This window comes from Bombus impatiens, unplaced genomic scaffold (assembly GCF_000188095.3).
Source record: "Bombus impatiens unplaced genomic scaffold, BIMP_2.2 scf_0171, whole genome shotgun sequence".
NCBI lineage: Eukaryota > Metazoa > Arthropoda > Insecta > Hymenoptera > Apidae > Bombus > Bombus impatiens.
Window position 1 is genome coordinate 261,149 of NT_176590.1, and position 17,701 is coordinate 278,849.

Below are 17,701 nucleotides of genomic sequence, written 5' to 3' on the forward strand. Positions count from 1 at the left end.
GGCTAATTAGCCGCCGCCATTTTTCCATGGGGCAACCTATTATCGGCCATTGAGGCAAGAACCGGCTAGCCGGAATAGAAATTTAATGAGGTTTACCGCGGCGAACCGGGCGATTTCGCGAATACCCTCGTTTACGAGGCTGCACGTCGATTTAAAATGTTAAAATTGATACTAGTTTGATCTTTTCCCAGGAGAAAATTTTTCTTTTCTATATGACATTTTTCTTCTTTTTTATCATTTTGCCTCAATTTCTTTTCAAATAATCGAGACGATTAAAACGATGATAATGAAAGTAATATTATATATTCTTTTTAATCTTAACGGTTAATAATCACAGAGTGCTGTTTAAAGCTGCACTTCGTCGCACTTCTAACGACATTGTCATAACAGAGAGAGCATTCCTGCGACGAGAAAACGTTTCTGCGCGTACGCGCAAGGGTGGTGGACTAGTCGCTGCAAATATAATAAAGCAAGATAATGGAACCGGCTTCCGTAACGAGCAACAATCAAATCGTGCTGTCTCTCGATTTCTTCGCTCGACAACGTTTCCCTTTCTTTCTCTCCCTTTCTCTTACATCTTTCTGTTGCCCTCTTTGTCACGACGAAACGAACAATAATACAAGTTATACACGACAGGCAGACCGGCTAAACGGGAACTCGTCGTCCCGTTCCCGGGGACAAAATTATTCGATTTGCCCGCCGTGAAACTCGAAAGTTATCGAAAGTCCCGTGAGGGGTGACGAAGGGCCGGCCGTGTAAGAGGGCGAGCCCCGGTCATTTGGCTTGACTTCATAAGTCATTAGAATCAGCCTTGAATCGAGTCGTTTGTCGCGAAAACACCCGGTACACGCGAGAACGGAACTGACGACGAGGACAGTGGCGGCGACAACGNNNCTATAAACGGTACACCACCGCGGGGGTTGCGAGCCGCACGAGGGTGCAACGAAGACAGAGACAGCGTGGCAGAAGGGGGTCGCGCGCCTAACCAAATTACATCAATCCCATTTCACATCGTTTTGACATAGCAATTGAGTTGAGTTGCGCGCAACTGTTGTGTTTTTGCTGCGTGTTCAGGAGCGAGAGGAATGCGAGAGCATCGAGCGGCGAAGGGGACGGCCAAGGGGAAGAAAGGGAACGAGAAGAGGAGAAGAAACGAACGAAGAAGAAGCACATCGACGTCGTTCATCGTCGCTGGAAAACCAACCCCCCCGCGAGGAACGCTTCAAGTTTTCACCCCTCCGTTTTCGAGCGAGCCGCAGAGGGCTCGACCGGAGTTGGATGCGATGGTGGCGAGGGGCAAGTGCCTTAACTTTTCCTTATCGAAAATAAGTCGTTAGCCGGCCTTTCATCTTTAAACGAGTTTTCGCGGTGCGCTGAGTTTTTACCCGGCCGTTCCCCTGTCTCCTCCTTATTTCTCTCTCTCTCTCTCTCTCTCTCTCTCTCTCTCTCTCTCTCTCTCTCTCTCTCTCTCTCTCTCTCTCTCTCTCTCTCTCTCTCTCTCTCTCTCTCTCTCTCTCTCTCTCTCTCTCTCTCTCTCTCTCTCTCTCTCTCTCTCTCTCTCTCTCTCTCTCTCTCTCTCTCTCTCTCTCTCTCTCTCTCTCTCCTTTCTCGCTTTTTCTTTTGCCACTCCTGCTTGTCCCTTCTTCTATATCTCCATCCAGCCACTTTTGCTCACGTTGCCTCGGTTTAAGGGATTTTTCAATTTCACCGTGAGAAGCTAATTTAATTTCTACGCGGGACCGATGCGGTGCAAAGAACCGGTTATCCGTTGATACCTGTGCCGTGGACGATGCGTCCTAAGCTATGAAAACGTGCCCTACGTGCAATTATTTCTCCAACTATCGAGTTTCTATACTCGGATTAGAAGATACTTTTCACCGCGTAGATTCGCCTCGTGTAAGATGTCGCCTCTAATTACCTGCTGCTTGATGCAATCCAGAGAGACTGCGAGCAGTTACTGAATTCGTTACAGCCTGTTTCTCGCTTTATTTTTCTAACGAGCTATTAAATATTCAGCAGTCGTAATAGCCCGGAGTTTAATTAAAGCGACACTGTAGCAGCAACCTGCTTACAAACATCTTTCATGGTGTTCGTGTATACAGTTAGAACTCTATCAAACTTTTTCGTCGGATCATTATGTACAATGTACAGGGTGATCCTTAATTAACGTCACTGTGCTGTAAGAGGCGAATTGAAAGCTGTTTGGTAATTTATCGCTAAATGTGCGAATTTCGATGATAAAACGACGCGTCTTTTCACATTTTCATCCTTGCGAGATTAACGTTGAATTAAACAAAATAAAAGATTATCTCATGTAACAAAACTAATTAGTGTTATAAATTCCAAATCTATCGAATTCCAATATCTCAATAATCCGGTTCTCAAACGTTTTCCGAACTTGATTGTATAAAAAGATAGAAGTATACACAATGCAATTATTACTACAGTTGCTTGTAATTAATCGTTATATTTACGAATGTGCTATGTCTAATAATATATAAAATATATCTGCCCGTATAAATTTGAATCGCTGCGGCAACAAACAAAAAAGAAGGAAAGGAAAAGAAAAGAAGAAAATCGAGTTTCGATACAAGAATCAGAGCTTCTCGAATGAACTACCCGAATCTAGGAATCGATACTATTACACGGTGATCTGTTCGATCGTGCCCTTTTTATGGATGAAAGGAAAACAGTTTCTTGTGCTTTCGGTCAATGGAAAAATGAGATCGAACAGGAATGGAACGACAGGAGAGAAACTTGGAAGCGTGTTGCCTCATTGTCGGCGTCGCTCGAGGGAGAAGCGGGAACCAATGGTCCCCTTCCTCTTTGTCAGCCTCGTGGTGTGGCTTAGAAGAGTACAATGCTGTAAAACCGCCAACAATCCGCTTACCAAGTGACATCTTTACGCAATTACCAATAATTGGTGGCTGGTCGAGGCGCAGAGCCTCGCAAACCTAATTAGGATAAAGAATGTAATCGGAGACGTTTCACGAGGGTTGTGGCTCGTACTACTCATTGACGACTGTAAGGCAATCTTCTCGTGTCGTTTCAGGTATATAGTAATTGACGAAAATGTTTGAATGCTTGTCACGCAAGAATCTTTCGTGAATAAACTGTACCTACTATTATGGAAAGAACGTAGAAATTTTATTAACACTATGACAAGACACGATTATCATGGTTATTGTTAGGTAGATGATACATTTACACTGTACATGGCAGTGTGTGTGTAAGCGTCAGAGGACGTCCAGGTCTTAGTTGAGACAAAAGACTGTTGTTAGATGTTAGAAGCTTCTAGAATAGTCTGTTTGACAACAAGCGTGCGTGTAAGAAGGTTATCGAGGTCTTCGGAGTGTAATATTGATATGTATCGATGTTGTATACCAACAAAGTTATTAATTTATTATATCTTAACAGGTAAAAAGGTACGTAACATTTATTGCAAATCTACGCTTCGCAAAGGTCATAGAAGTGATCGAACGGTCAATTATCGATCACATATAAACCTTTCGACAGTGTACTAAAATGAAGGAATTCGTATTTCGTATATTCTATCGGCATTAAGTAAAAAATATTGTACGTCTTCGACATTTCGTGGCTAATAAACTTTTAGAACGTTGTTACGTATGACAATATTTAAAATATGAAATTTATAGTACTATTTATGTATATTTCCCTTCTTGTTGTACATATTCGGATCGTGATAATCGTGCGTCGCAATATATCCATGGAAATTTCCTAATAATTTCGCAAGTCATAATATTTAAAATGAGAAATGCTTAAAACGAGCTCTCCTTTCTTTTTCTAGCTTATTTTAACAATCTCTTTTATCGTTAATTTTTCTTTAATTTCAATTTGATCCGGAGTGGAACCAAGGAAGTCGAAACACAACGTTCCGCGAGCTAATTACAAATTATAGAGGACACACAGAGCGCACCGATTTCGTTAATAGCTGAAATAAGATTTAAAACTAGTGGTGCGTTCAGACGTATTTTCAAAAGCGATTTAATCTTAATTCGATTGCTTCATTATTCGAACGTAATCGGGTTAATGCTGGTTCGATACGAAAGTAATTTCTACCGTTGCATAATTCATCCTTCGCTCTTCATGGGAAGAAAATTCGCGGCAAATTGACAGAAGAATCGAATGTCGCGTGGAATTAAAGGTACGTTCGTTTTGCTTCTAAACGAAACAATTCATTTACAAACGCAATATCGTTTCTAATTAATCGAAATCTACAACGCACGGCCAACCCCCGTTTCTCGCAACGATTGAAAACACCAGCCGTATTCCGTGTTTCTTCGTCCACGGCTCGTTAACATAATCATTTAACATACCGTTTCAACTGCTCGCTCGATCTATGCTCGAAACGAGACGAAAACGTAATCTATTCGCTCGGCTTAAACGTGATAATCGCATTATCGAAATCGAGTAATAATCAAATGAAAGCATTTCGTCCCGACCCAGATGAGCGTCTTAACGAAGTTCCACCGAATTATCAGCAATTATCGGTCCTTCGGTGTAATTCCGTTAGCCACCGTTGAAGTTGGAAAAGGCGCCAACTAAAAGCTCGCTCTATCGAAAGGTCAAATCGGATTTCAGCCTCGAGACCGTAGGAGAATCCTCTCGATTAAATCAGAATTTTCCTCGTCTCGCGCCTCCTCGATCTTGCTATTGTGCGAACAATACACGAAGAAAGCAACCGATCGAACGTAGATTCGCGTTTCACAGCGAATTTCCTTCTATCCGTGTGTCAAAGTGGCGAGGAAAGATCTCAATCGCGGTATCAAAAATCAGAAAGAATCGTGGAAGGAAATGACGAAGGGAGACGAGTGGAAAAAGAAACGAAGCGGAACCATCGACGGGAAGTCTATAAAGGGGGACACGAAATATTCTCCACCCCTTCTGCGGCAACGAGCTCCGTTCATGCCCGAATTGTAACCGATACGTTTGTAAAGGAAACCTAGATCCGTTGATTCCACCATTCTCCAGTACAATAAAATTGCCCTTTTTTCTGCTTTCCAATTCCACGTTCGTGGAACCCGACTCGAGCCACGATTGCTATGTATACTTGAAACGTATATACGTACGAGCTACGAGCGAAGAGAAGGAAACAAGAAATAAGGGAAGAAGCTACGGATCGACAAAGAGAAAGGAGAAATCGTGGAAAGAGAAAAATCGTGCGAAAGGATAAGCGAAGGAAACGTGAAAATGTTGCGCAACGTACGACAAAGGATGTGGTGGAACGAAAACAGAAAGTTAAAGGGTGGTACAGGGTGGAAGAGGCGAAAGAGGCGCAAGGGGGGATGAAAACATACGTAAACACATGTTGTTACACTTGAGAAAGCACTTCTGTTAGAGGGTCTCTTTCTGAGACGGCTTATAGCGTGGCAGACAAGGCGAAGAAAACGTCTCTTACTCCTCGAAACGACGTGTGGCGACAATTCTATTGTGCATTCCATTCGGTCGGTCGCTTTGAGATACAAGCACGCATACTTCTTTGTCCCAACGAACCACCGAAGGTCAGGTTAGAGGGGGAAGAGGTTGCAGGAGATGTATAGGTACATGGAGGATTACGAAAAATGGAGAGAGGTATTTTGACACCCCGTATAATGGCTCGACCACGGGGTGCACCCAATTAGGTAACGTTGGGCGTGAAGAGCATAGTTTGCGCCCGGAATAAAATACAAAACTATCTCGTAAGCGTTCAACCAACTGAATGCACGGAAACTTTCGGCTCTATTCATCGAATCGTTTAGGATTTTTCTTAGCGGCAGAACGTTTAGAGACACTCCGCCAACGAGGACAACGTCGGGCATTAAACAATAACCTTGGTACTCTGGTTTGTAGTAGTTTCAGCAGAATTTCTTACAAGCGTACAATGTTTTTTTACATAGTAATTTTCTATAGAAATTTGGTATTTATATTATTTTTAACGTTGCAACTGTATTCTCTAGAATCTTCGAGATTTTCTTGCATTACTTACATTACACCTTTTTGCTCGTTACATACATACACACACACACACACATATATATATGTATCGGAAAGCGCACAATGTAAAAAACAGTAAAGAAATAACGTGCTTATAATACAAATAAGAAAAGAATAAAGATATTCGTATGTACCGGACGTGACAGTTGATCCAGGCACGGGTCTTAGCATAGCACTTTCGGCCGGCTGCGGGCGTCGATGTTGGCCGTAATCGTTACAAAACGAGGAACAACCTATCGTCGAACCGATTAAGAAACACTTTTATCTCATAAGCACGTACCGGCGTGAATCAGTCAAAGTTCACCGGGTGACACGATTCTTTCCAATAATCTCGCGCCCGTCGAAGGAAATTTGCCGGCAGTTGGTAGCCGGCCTCGAGGAACTGGCGCCTCTTCTCGATGAATCCTCGACGATCGACCAATACGGGGCGAGGCGACACCGTTTCCAGCGGGAAAATAATGAAATTTGCAGCATAATCGGTAGGCAATTCATAGTCGCTGAGTGGTTTCTATTAAGGCTAACGACAGCCGGCACCGAAGGGGCTACGGAGCACTCGAAGGAAGACAATCTCCCGTGAGGAGATGGGCCTTTTTTTTCATCCCCCGCTTTCGCGCGCCTCAGCCTCAGCCTTCTGATCCTCGTCTCGTTCTACCGCCAATCCTGAGGATCTATTTCCTATCGGCGGACCTATCGTCTCTTTCTTTTTCACCTCTTTGCTTTCGAGAACTGCGACACGATTTCTCCTCCTGGTTCCTGCTCCGCCTCCTTTTCTAGCCTCTGCCGGTTCCACCATCCTCCTCCTTTCTCCCTCTTTCTTTCGTCATCTTCGTACCTTCGTTACCGTGCTCGTTGTTCCTCTTCGGCTTCGTCCAACCTCGCTCGACTATCCGCCACCATCGAGAGACCAGCTCTTTCTATCTCACCTGTGGAGCTGACACCGACTGGCAAGGTGGGGAGAGCTGTTCAGGTGGGAAGCAAGCGTAAGCGGAATCGTCGGAGAGTTGATTTTAGGTCGGCTAATGTCGTTTCGCTTTTAATGAACTTCTCCGTTCGTTAAGTACGTTTCTCCATCTCCGTCGCCTGCCAATCCGCGGACCAGTTTCTTCTCCCTGGAGCACCTGATCGGATCTTCTTTATTTCTACCTCGCCAACGGTCATCGCGCGTCTCGCAGATATTTGCGAATTTTCAGAAGCAACTTGGCCAAATTAACGACATTAAACGCAACGACGATCCTTTCATCCGCGCATTCTCGTAATATTCTATAGTTACGTTCCTTTTTATTTACCAGCGCGCCTCTTTTTCTTGCCGATCGTTCTTGCCTTTAAAATAATTATAAATTCTAACAATTTTGTTCGCAGAATCATTTGTGCAAGCAACAAACGCTTTACATTTATTATAGTTTGCCAAATAGGCGTAAGATGTCGCTACCAGGAAAGCTTAATATCGTTTAAAAATCGGCAATCGAGATCGCTTCCGAAGGAGAACGACCATGACCATCTTTTCTTTTTCGATAATCGTCGTTCGAAATCATTCGAAAACATGTTGGTTGAAAATTGCAATATTAATAGATTTCACCAACAAACAACATTATCGAATAAAGATTCGAAATAAAATCGAATAAAGAATCCGAGGAGTCTATCGATCAATGATATATCGGAATTTTCTAGTCGTAAAATGGTGAGCACGCTCGTTCTCTCTTTATCGCAGCGACGTTAAGTAATAACGATTGTTGCATCATGTGCATACATGGAAAAACATGTTAACGTAAACAGGCAAATAATACAATGATAATCGATAAGAATCGTTCGTGTAATTTTTGAAAATATTTGCCTTATATAACATCGATCTATTCCTTATCTCTAACGATATCTAATTATCGTAACAATCTCAAATTATCGTTATATTGTCGTTATAATTACAATTAGCATTATAGAAGTCTGTTACTGTTATTCGTATTATTACCTATTCCGAAAAATTCGTTAATGACAAGCTCGATAACCTCTGGACAACCAATTAGCGATTACCTCTGAACTAACATCGTTCCAAAACAAACGGGTTTCCTTGATTAATATCACATTAAACTTTCAAATGCAATCTTGGATCTTGTTCATCTATCGTATTAACAAATTACAAGAATACAAGAATACAAAAGAATAAAAGAAATTACTTTGAGATTAAGAAGAAGATATTTTTCCAAACCATTAAACATGTAATAACACCATTAAGAACGAATAAATTTCAAATCTTAATAGTACTTTCTTTTCTTTAACGAAAGATTATCGTCGCGTCAAGGTACTTAGTTTTCATATTTGATACGGAAAATACACGAAATAATTATTTTTGAGATCTTATTCTTTCTTCATTTTTCGTTATTTTATTACGCTATCGAAGGTTTGATATTACAAATAAACGTAACGAATATATCTAACAACCATGAATGTTAACAATGCTTATTTGACATTGTCTATCAACGAATTGTATCGTACTTAAGATCGACATTCCACAAACTTTTTAATCCTTCTATAAAAATTGATAAGTATATTTATTATACGATAACTATACGATGACACGAATATGGCAACAAGAGAATATATTGATTTTATTGGTAATAGATGTGATTGAACGTCAGTCTGGCGGTTGCTTAAATTCATTAGCGGAGGAAAGTGGCAAATGAAATCGCAACAGTGTGACGTTATCCAACCGGTTTACGCGAAACCACTGTGCGAATGTTGCTTTCGTTTGAATTCCTTCGAAACACGATTCATTCGGCGTCATTGAACTCTGAAAATTCGAGTATCAATCTCATCGAACGAACTGAAATCGGTGTCAAAAATAATTCTCGGTTTCACACAAGCAGATACCAAATTTATAAGAGACGAATTTTTCTTCTCCGAGTTTCTTAGAATTCGTCCGATCGTTCTAATCGTGATACGATTATAGCCAATCTTTTATAAAACCTCACACTTATCTTTCTCTTCCCATGCATTACGTGATTGGCTCAAATATGGTGTATCTATGACTATAGAGATAAAGCGATGCTATCTCGGATTTTGCATAATCAAATGGTGCGATATAGTTCGGTCACGTGTTTCAGAATGTGCCATCTCTTACGTTGTGTTATATACATATATTTTCACGCTCACGCATACAGTGGTCCATGAAAGAATTTGAATATGTATAGAAACTTTGTACAGATATGTTATATTATGCGTCGTGAATAAAACATTTAAAATTTTGAAACATTTTCTAACGTACATTTCTTCAATAAATTTTCAAATAAACCTGAAAACGCGTAGGACATAAGAAAACATTTACTTAAAAAATTTTCTGATTTCTGAAACTGATTTCAATTTTAAGAGATATAATAATCGTGTATTATCATAGTATTAATCGAGTTTCAAACGATTTTATATAACGTAGTATATAATATAATCGTAACAGTTTGCCGTAGCATATATATTCGTAAGTATTTACGTATTGCATATGATTAACTTGGAACCTGTGAAAAATTTCACTGGATTCGACATAATCGTCCCTATTCCCTCGATGACTCCTAAATAAACTTAAAGCAAGTATCGTAAATACTTAATACAACGGAGGTTCGTCGAATTTCGCCGAGAAGCATCGAGCAGTCGAGTTAGTCAAATAACTATCGCTCAACTTTTATCTGGCGCATCGAATACAAGACCCAGAAGGTTTACCGTGCAGTTACCCTTCGAGCAAACTTGCCACCTTTTGCCGTGACCTTCGCCTACGGTCTACGTGATTAGACGAGTTGCTGCACGAGAAAGAAACGCAGTCTACATAGCAAACCTCGATGTTTCTTGCATCAGCGCGACGCGCGACGCTTACGAAATACCTCGTATAAGATTAGCGGCGGAAGAAAAATAATAAAACTGGCGTGCTCCAGCGATTTTCTGGTGGGAGTTGGTTCGTCCCACCCAAGGATCTACAATGTACACTTTCACAACGAAAATACGCGTACACTGGCTGACGAAAATATTTGAACACTTATCGTAGAAAACATTTAGTTGCATGTCGCGCGCGTCACATAAACATTTGTTTTCAAATCGAAAGTAAAATGAAACTAAGGTGAAATCGTATATAAAAGTTACAAGATATTTATTGCGAACGTATATTTAGCAAAAGATTAATAAGATTAATATGCAGCACGAACAGCCGTTTTAAGGATACCGGCCAATCGAAATACTTTTATGTCTCGCTATAGTGCTAATGAAATTTCAAAATGTTTCGTACGACGTATTAATAATATATTTACAAAAAGTGTCTGCAACTTGTGGACGTACGTTTGAATACTTTCGCGAATCCGTATGTATAAAAACATACTTCAAAGGGAACGACCGATTACGGAGAAGGAAAAGAATTTATCAGGACCGATTAATTCTTTTCTAATTAAAAACTTCCACTTCTCGCGCGTTGACAATCGAATGTCACGGTTCGTTGATGATATGCCAACGAATCATCGTCGAACGGACGAGCAATCGACGTTGATTCGTCGCCTTATCTATTTCTTAACAACTTCCCACAAACGTATCGCGAATGTGAAAGAATGTTTTTCGAATTGCCCCTCGAATTGCCGCTCGAAATGAAAGAAGAAGAACGAGAAAAGAACAGAACGGTTGACTAAGCCGTATCCGGACGCGTATTCGTTCACGAACTTTCCTAGAAACGATCGAAATAGAGTGCGTTTTTGCCTTAAACGGAAGACAGATAAAGGCTTAGACGAAGAGTAATTTCGTAATGAAGCAATTAATCTCGTCACGTCGTGCTTGGACGACGTAATCGTTAGACATAGAAAAAGCTTTGTACGAAAGTTCAGTGTTTTGTTCGATTTTACTTACGGCGATATTGGATTTTATCCCGATATTGGAGTTTTAGTAACAAATGGCTAGTTCGATTTGATTAGTCTCTTTTTTGTCCTACAGTAATATAGTTTCAGTTCGATATTTTTCTCCCCGCCCCCCTTTTTTTTTTGCAACAGTTCGATTGCAATCGTGGTGTTACGAGAAGGATAATTGCAGTTTTTGGTATCGTTGGTATCGGTCGAGTAATTGCCCCGGAGATCATTAACGGTGGCACTGTTGACGGAAACCGGGTCATTTTTACTATCAGTTTTACTGTCATCCGTTCAGGCAGACGAAACGCTGACCTTTTATTACATCATGACAGACGATACGTGTTACGAATCGTTCGTCAGACGTTTACGATAAATCCGATGCACGATCGAAAATCCCAATTTTCCCACTTCTTCTAATCTATGATGAAATTTATAAAAATGTAAAAATACCCGCCACGAGTCTGGAGCTAACTCGTGATAAACAAAGTTCAATTTCCTTATTTTTTTTCCTTTTTTTATTTCAATAACTTTGATCGACTAACATTTTTCCCAACGGTAAAAATAAGACGCTCGATACATTAAACGTTTCGTTTATTCGTTTCGTTTCGAAGGTATCGACGTTTATGCAAAAAATCATCCACCCGTACGAGATTTATTCTCATTTGCATATCGGAACTCGTTACAACACTATTGTTTACAGTTGGTCGTAATCTCGCATCGATGACTATTGTTTGTAACATCCTAGAACGAATTCCTTGAAAAAATTTCTCGATCTTCGAAGCATTTTCATCATCCTAAAAGATGCTTGTATTCGAAGATTCACACGAACGTTGGTAGTTGATAGTAATGGTAAATAGTCGAAGCAGCTACTGTATTCCGTGTATTCCTTTTCGAATATGTTAATGCTATCTGACGCAACCAAAGCTATCGCTATATATAAAAGCTGGGTAAACGAGCCGCGCTGTCAGTGTTGATAGTAATAGCGTCGGTGTTTCATGAAAAAGAATGTGTTATTAAACGATCCATTTTTATTTTCTGTTCTTTTCCACTCGTTCGCGTTTCCTGTTCGCCAGCCAGAAGTTTTCTTCGTCACTATCGGGATTTGTCGCGAAAACAGTCGTATTTTTTCCATTCGTCTCGCTTTCGATCCATTCGATATTCGAACCTGCGCTGATTGGCCTTCGAGGTGCCAATCGAGAGAAAGCGAACGAAAATGCATAAGACGAGAGAAAAATTCGAGATGGATTATTCGTTGTTCAAGACGGATGTCTCTAAACGTAGAAGATCGGCCACTACCAGGGAATTGAGTAAGAAGATAAAATAATTGGTGGAAAAAAAATTGGGCAGACAGTTTTCTAACGATGTCTTTTCGCGCGTCTTTCAGCCAAAATAGCGTATTCAGCGCCGAAGAACGTGGTCTCGTTAGCGGAGGGTATGCCGAACGAAGAAACCTTCCCTTTCGCAGAGATCTCCGTCAAACTCAAAGATGGATCGTCTTTCAGCCTTGACGACCGAGAATTGGCTTCGGCTTTGCAGTACATTCCTACTCAGGGCTACCCGCCGCTTCTTCAGGTAACTGAAAATTGAATTTCACTCGGACCAATTTGTTTTATGGATTCCAATTGCGAGTTATCGGCACGCAGCAGAATCTTCGTTATACCTCGTCTAATGATTTCTATCTTTGCGCCATTTTCTACAACCGTGCCATATACAAGCTTCGTACACGATAAAATAACATAAAAGTTGTTAATCTCGTTCGGAAGATGATCGGACGCGTTGAAAAGTTCCTAGAATTTTGCCTCTAAAGAAACACGCGATTCTTAAATTTTGCGCTATTCTTCGATATATTATTTTCTCACTTGACGATAGTTGCTCTTATCTTTGTTGTTACCAGAGACGAAAAGTTTGCCACATTATTTGGTACCTCGACTTACCAGATCGCTACATTATGCTCTTCGATCCAACATCCATATTTTCTTTAACGATATAGATTAAAGATTGACATTTCTTAGACTCTACTGTAAATAGTCTGTGGCTACGAAGAGTAAGATTAAAATTTTTTTTGAACCTATCGAATCAAATAGTCCGCATATACGAAGAGGCAAGTTAACACAGCTATTTCGTAGATTATACGATGAAAATCAAAGATAAAGATATGCAAATGATCGTGGAATGTGACATCCCTGTCACTCGATAAGGATCTTGAACGGTATTTCTACACGAATAACGATTACATTTATCAAAATCTCGTGGGTAATCGTACGTTTGTAGTTAAACCGCTTCTTTCTCACTTTTTTCCTCTCACTTTGAGATAACGCAATTGCCTTCAATATGTTTAACGACATTGAATACTAAATTGGTTTCAGAGCCTGAGGGAGTTCCAGAGAAGGACGCACGCACCACCCTTGTGGGAGAGCCGTGACATCGTGATCGTCTCTGGATCTCAGGACGGATTAAGCAAAACTCTCGAGGCCATACTCGGCCCCGGCGATCCTCTCCTGGTGCACGATCCTTTTTATCCGGGCGTGGAAGTTGTGGTCAGTAATTCTCCGCTATTTTTCACCCGATCGCGTTTCTCTTAATATTACGCAATTAGACTATTTCCAACGTCGAAACGAACTTCCTTTCTCTCTCTCTTTCTCTCTCTCTCTCTCTCTCTCTCTCTCTTTCTTTTTCTAAAATTAATGACAGAGAAATTGGAATTTAAAGAATATTTCATTCGCGGAGCGTTAACTGTAAGAGATACGAAGCAATATTGAAATTCTTGCTGGCGCGATAAAAGAAATCAGAAATCCGGAGAAATCCGAATTATTGTGCTGATGAAATATTTACGATGACCTGAAAAAGAACTTCTTTGTAAGTATAAAATATTAACTCGAGTGATTCGGGTTTCCAGATAATTACGAGATTTCTTCTATTCCGATTTATCAAAACGTGAGGTTTACAGGAATAAATATCTTTCCTCATCGTTATATAGCTAGTCGTAAATGTCGAGTCGTACGTTTCAATAGATACACGCCTTTCCCCTCTTTTCTCGATACATAATCTCTGTGATAAGCGGTCTTCGTTATTATGTACGCACATGGAAAGTAATCAGAATTTTTAAGCGGACAATTGACAAATAAGGAGTAACGGATATAACGCGGAGGTACAACACTTTATCGCTACAACGAATTCAGGGCGCTTTTACTATGCAGCGATTGATAGCGTAGGAAAATCGAGGAAAATCGTTTTTCGATTACAGGTCTCGCCGCATAAGGTGGAGCTGATCCCGATCCCTCAGGACGAGCATGGTGTGGTTCCAGAGATTCTCAGGGAAACGTTGAGGAACAGGGAGCTGTCTGGCAAGAAAATGCCAAAAATAATGTACATAAACGCCACCGGATCGAATCCCACAGGCGTTATTATCCCGTTGGAAAGGCGGAAGGAGATTTACAGGATAGCCTGCGAATACAACTTCCTGATCCTGGATGATGATCCTTATCATTTCATGCACTTCAACGAGGTGAGTGATATTTTTATTCTTCTCGCACTTTTATTTCCCAAATATTTGCTTTCCACTTTCTCTTTTTATTTCCTTGATTTTTCTTTCTTATTGCTTCGCTCTTTAAAATATTTCTTCTTTTCGCTGATAATTCGCGGATGTCGCGTAAAGATGTTGGAAGCAATCGCAGGATTGTTTGACCAAAGATACGATGATCAAAACGTTTGAAAGAGATAGAAATTACCAAGCGAAAAAATGATAAATTTATTATATCGATGGAAATTAATTTACTATCGACGTTAAGGGAGTAGCGAGGCACGAAAAATTAAGTTAATGCTATCGACGACACTGATAAAGAAAAATTACAATTACCTACACTTGTAGATCTCAGAGTGTTGCTGTTCGCAAGATCCGAAACGTTGAGAAATCGTTAAAAACTCAAATATAATTTCGCGAAAAGAATTATATTATGTCGCGATGTTTATGCAATTTTCTAATTCCTTTGGTCGGTATAAATTCATAGAGCATTTCAATCTCTCTCGAAACGTATGACAAAATAGTTAAAACCATAAAATCGTCGAATGAATATCAATTATCGTTCCGACCAATTACCCAGAATATCATTTAGTTTCTGTATTAATCATACTAAATGTTATTCCACGTTCGACTGCCTGAAATAACAGTTTGAATAATTGTCACTGTCCATAGCGGACAATTTTTGATAGCATGCGAAATGGGTTATGCGCAGGTGGAACCAAAATCGTTCTTATCGTTGGACACGGAAGGCAGAGTGATTAGATTGGACTCGTTCTCGAAAGTGATCAGCAGTGGTCTGAGATTGGGATTCATCACAGCAGCGGCTCCACTGATAGCGAGCATAGAACTCCACTTGCAGAGCAGTCACCTCCATGCCCCTACATTATCCCAGGTTGGTAGGGTTGCTTTTCTACCCCACCAAGCTTTGGTACAGCTCGCAAAGCTTCGCCTCTAATCGTGATTTTATCGCAATACGATAAAACACGATGGAAAGCTTCGATTATGATCCTTACGACGATCATACGAATCTCTGGTACTCGTTTCGATGCTTGCAATCGTTTCGATGTAACTCCAACGATGATATACCTACAGATAGATTAATCTTGCTATATTCCGAATTAAAAGTTTGAACTTTTGCCAGAAGTTAACGATGTTGCGATAAAACAAGTCCTAAGATGCGCGATGCCCAATTTCAATCATCGCGATTTTTCAAAGTCGACGTATGCGTGAATACGTACGTACGTACGTATAAAATATGCATCGATACCGTTCCGATCGTCAATAAAACATATGTCACTGCACGCTTCGTAAAGATATGGTCGATGGTTATTATGTATCATTTTGTAGACGTAAATATTATTTCTTTAGTGTGAAGATAAATCGCGTGAAAAATATCGGGAGCGCTTCGCACGCTTCGCGTAATTATCATTGGACGTATGCCCATCTTGTATCAACGGTGGCGCGTGTCGGTTGTTATCGCAAATGTAAACACAGAACGGTTTTTATCATATGCGAATGCGAAGAAGGGACGGTTTCTTCACGATTAACCGTTGTTTCTAGGTGATACTGTACAAGCTGATGAAATTATGGGGATACGACGGAATGATGAAACATTTCACGGGGATAAGGCGGTTCTATAAACAACGAAGGGATATTATCGCCAGACTCGCTGAGAAGCATTTGACCGGTTCGTATAATTTGCAAATAGCGGATAATCCTTGCTGTGGAATATGCTTGTTTCCTTCACAGTTCTTCGTTCAGTTGCTTTTAGTTTAAATATTTAAATATTTAAATTAAATATATACGTCGTAATTTTGAACGTAATTTTGAAAAATAATCAAGTAGCTTTATCGTAGTTATTTATAATCGCGATTAGCTCATTTATTTAATCGTATTTACGATTGTTGATTTGAAACGCGTGCCGTGCATTTGAATACTGTTTTTCTCTTAAATCCACGGAAATTATTTCGATATTCCTACTATTAGTAATGCCATCCTTGTTAGTGATAGCATATTAATATGTATCGCCTACTTTGCAGGTTTGGTAGATTTCACGATACCAAGGGGAGGTTTCTTCCTCTGGATCAAAGTTCGAGACATTAAGGATACATGGAAGATGATTATGCAGCGAGGAGTCACGGAGGGTGTCATAATGGCGCCTGGTGCAGCCTTCATGAAAGATTCTAGCAAACCATGCAACGCTATTAGAGCGAGTTTTTCCAAAGCTTCTTACGAGGAAATGAACTTGGTAAGTTCTGACTATGCGATAAATTCAAACTTACGATTAAACTAGTTCAAATTACTTAATATCGATTGAATTACGAAAGTTACCATTATTCGATATACGTAGTGACTTTTTTTTCAGGCAATGGAAAGGTTAGCAGATCTAATCAGGTCCGAGCTGCGAAATAACTACTCAATTATAAATGAAAATCCGTTCATCAACTAACGCATACGGGTTTTTTTCGTTTGGTAAAGAACCAACCGACGAAGGTTTTCGAACGAAGATTTGTCTATATTTGACAAAACTTTTATCGACAAAGCAATGCGCGCTAGAGTATCGTACGTTGATATGGTAGAAATCATCGTATCGCAGAAAAAGATCTTATCGACGAATAGCGACATAGAGAAATCTACCTGATCTATCCTGCAAAACCTGCTCAAAAATATTTGTCATCTTATTTGCCAGAGGACCGTAGGATCAAATTTTTTCGCGCTTTAATATATATAATTTTATATAATTTTATATAATTTTATAATTTTTATGCAATTTTTTGGAATCATCCTGTTCAATTTGATCATTTTCCATTTCATCGCTCTCGAAAGCCATCGGTAACTTTTTTTTTAACATAAGTAACGATTAGTGTAAATATCGTGTGTACTTAATTACCGTAGGAATTCGTAGACGTATCGTCAGTACGTGTATTTATCGCGGATCGGCATAGTATTGTATAAGTTTAAAATATCTTGTATAAAAGTATTGTTATGCTATGTATTAATGTTATGTAAATAAAGCTGAGTCAATCAAGATGCTGCGTTTTTCCTACTTCCCTTATCCCCCGTACTTCGATCGTCGTAAGTTTTCAAAGTCAACTTACACGTGTTTCTAGGAATTCATCGGTTGTTTAGAAGTTAGCTCGACGCAGAAGGGAAAGATAAACAGGGGATATGATGGCGTGACAAAAGTTCGAGCGAAAGAGAGCGCGACGCTATAGAATTAGGAGTAAGGGTGGAAGACAGGCACTAAACTCTTTCACTTAGCACTGAACACCTTAACTACCAATTAATCGAACGAAATTAATTTAATCTGCTGCGATATAAGCTGAGA

The 17,701-nt window shown here is 40.0% G+C and overlaps 1 protein-coding gene across 1 annotated transcript; it reads left to right on the forward strand.

The window, feature by feature from the left end:
- The first annotated feature begins 11,803 nt into the window (after nucleotides 1-11,803).
- On the forward strand, nucleotides 11,804-17,403 carry LOC100741457 (kynurenine/alpha-aminoadipate aminotransferase, mitochondrial-like). The gene is made up of 8 exons (XM_003487614.3): nucleotides 11,804-12,160; nucleotides 12,238-12,425; nucleotides 13,220-13,390; nucleotides 14,098-14,358; nucleotides 15,086-15,265; nucleotides 15,934-16,060; nucleotides 16,413-16,621; nucleotides 16,739-17,403. Exons 1-8 carry the CDS (start codon nucleotides 12,067-12,069, stop codon nucleotides 16,820-16,822), a joined length of 1,314 nt encoding a protein of 437 aa, XP_003487662.1. The 5' UTR covers nucleotides 11,804-12,066; the 3' UTR covers nucleotides 16,823-17,403.
- Nucleotides 17,404-17,701: the final 298 nt, after the last annotated feature.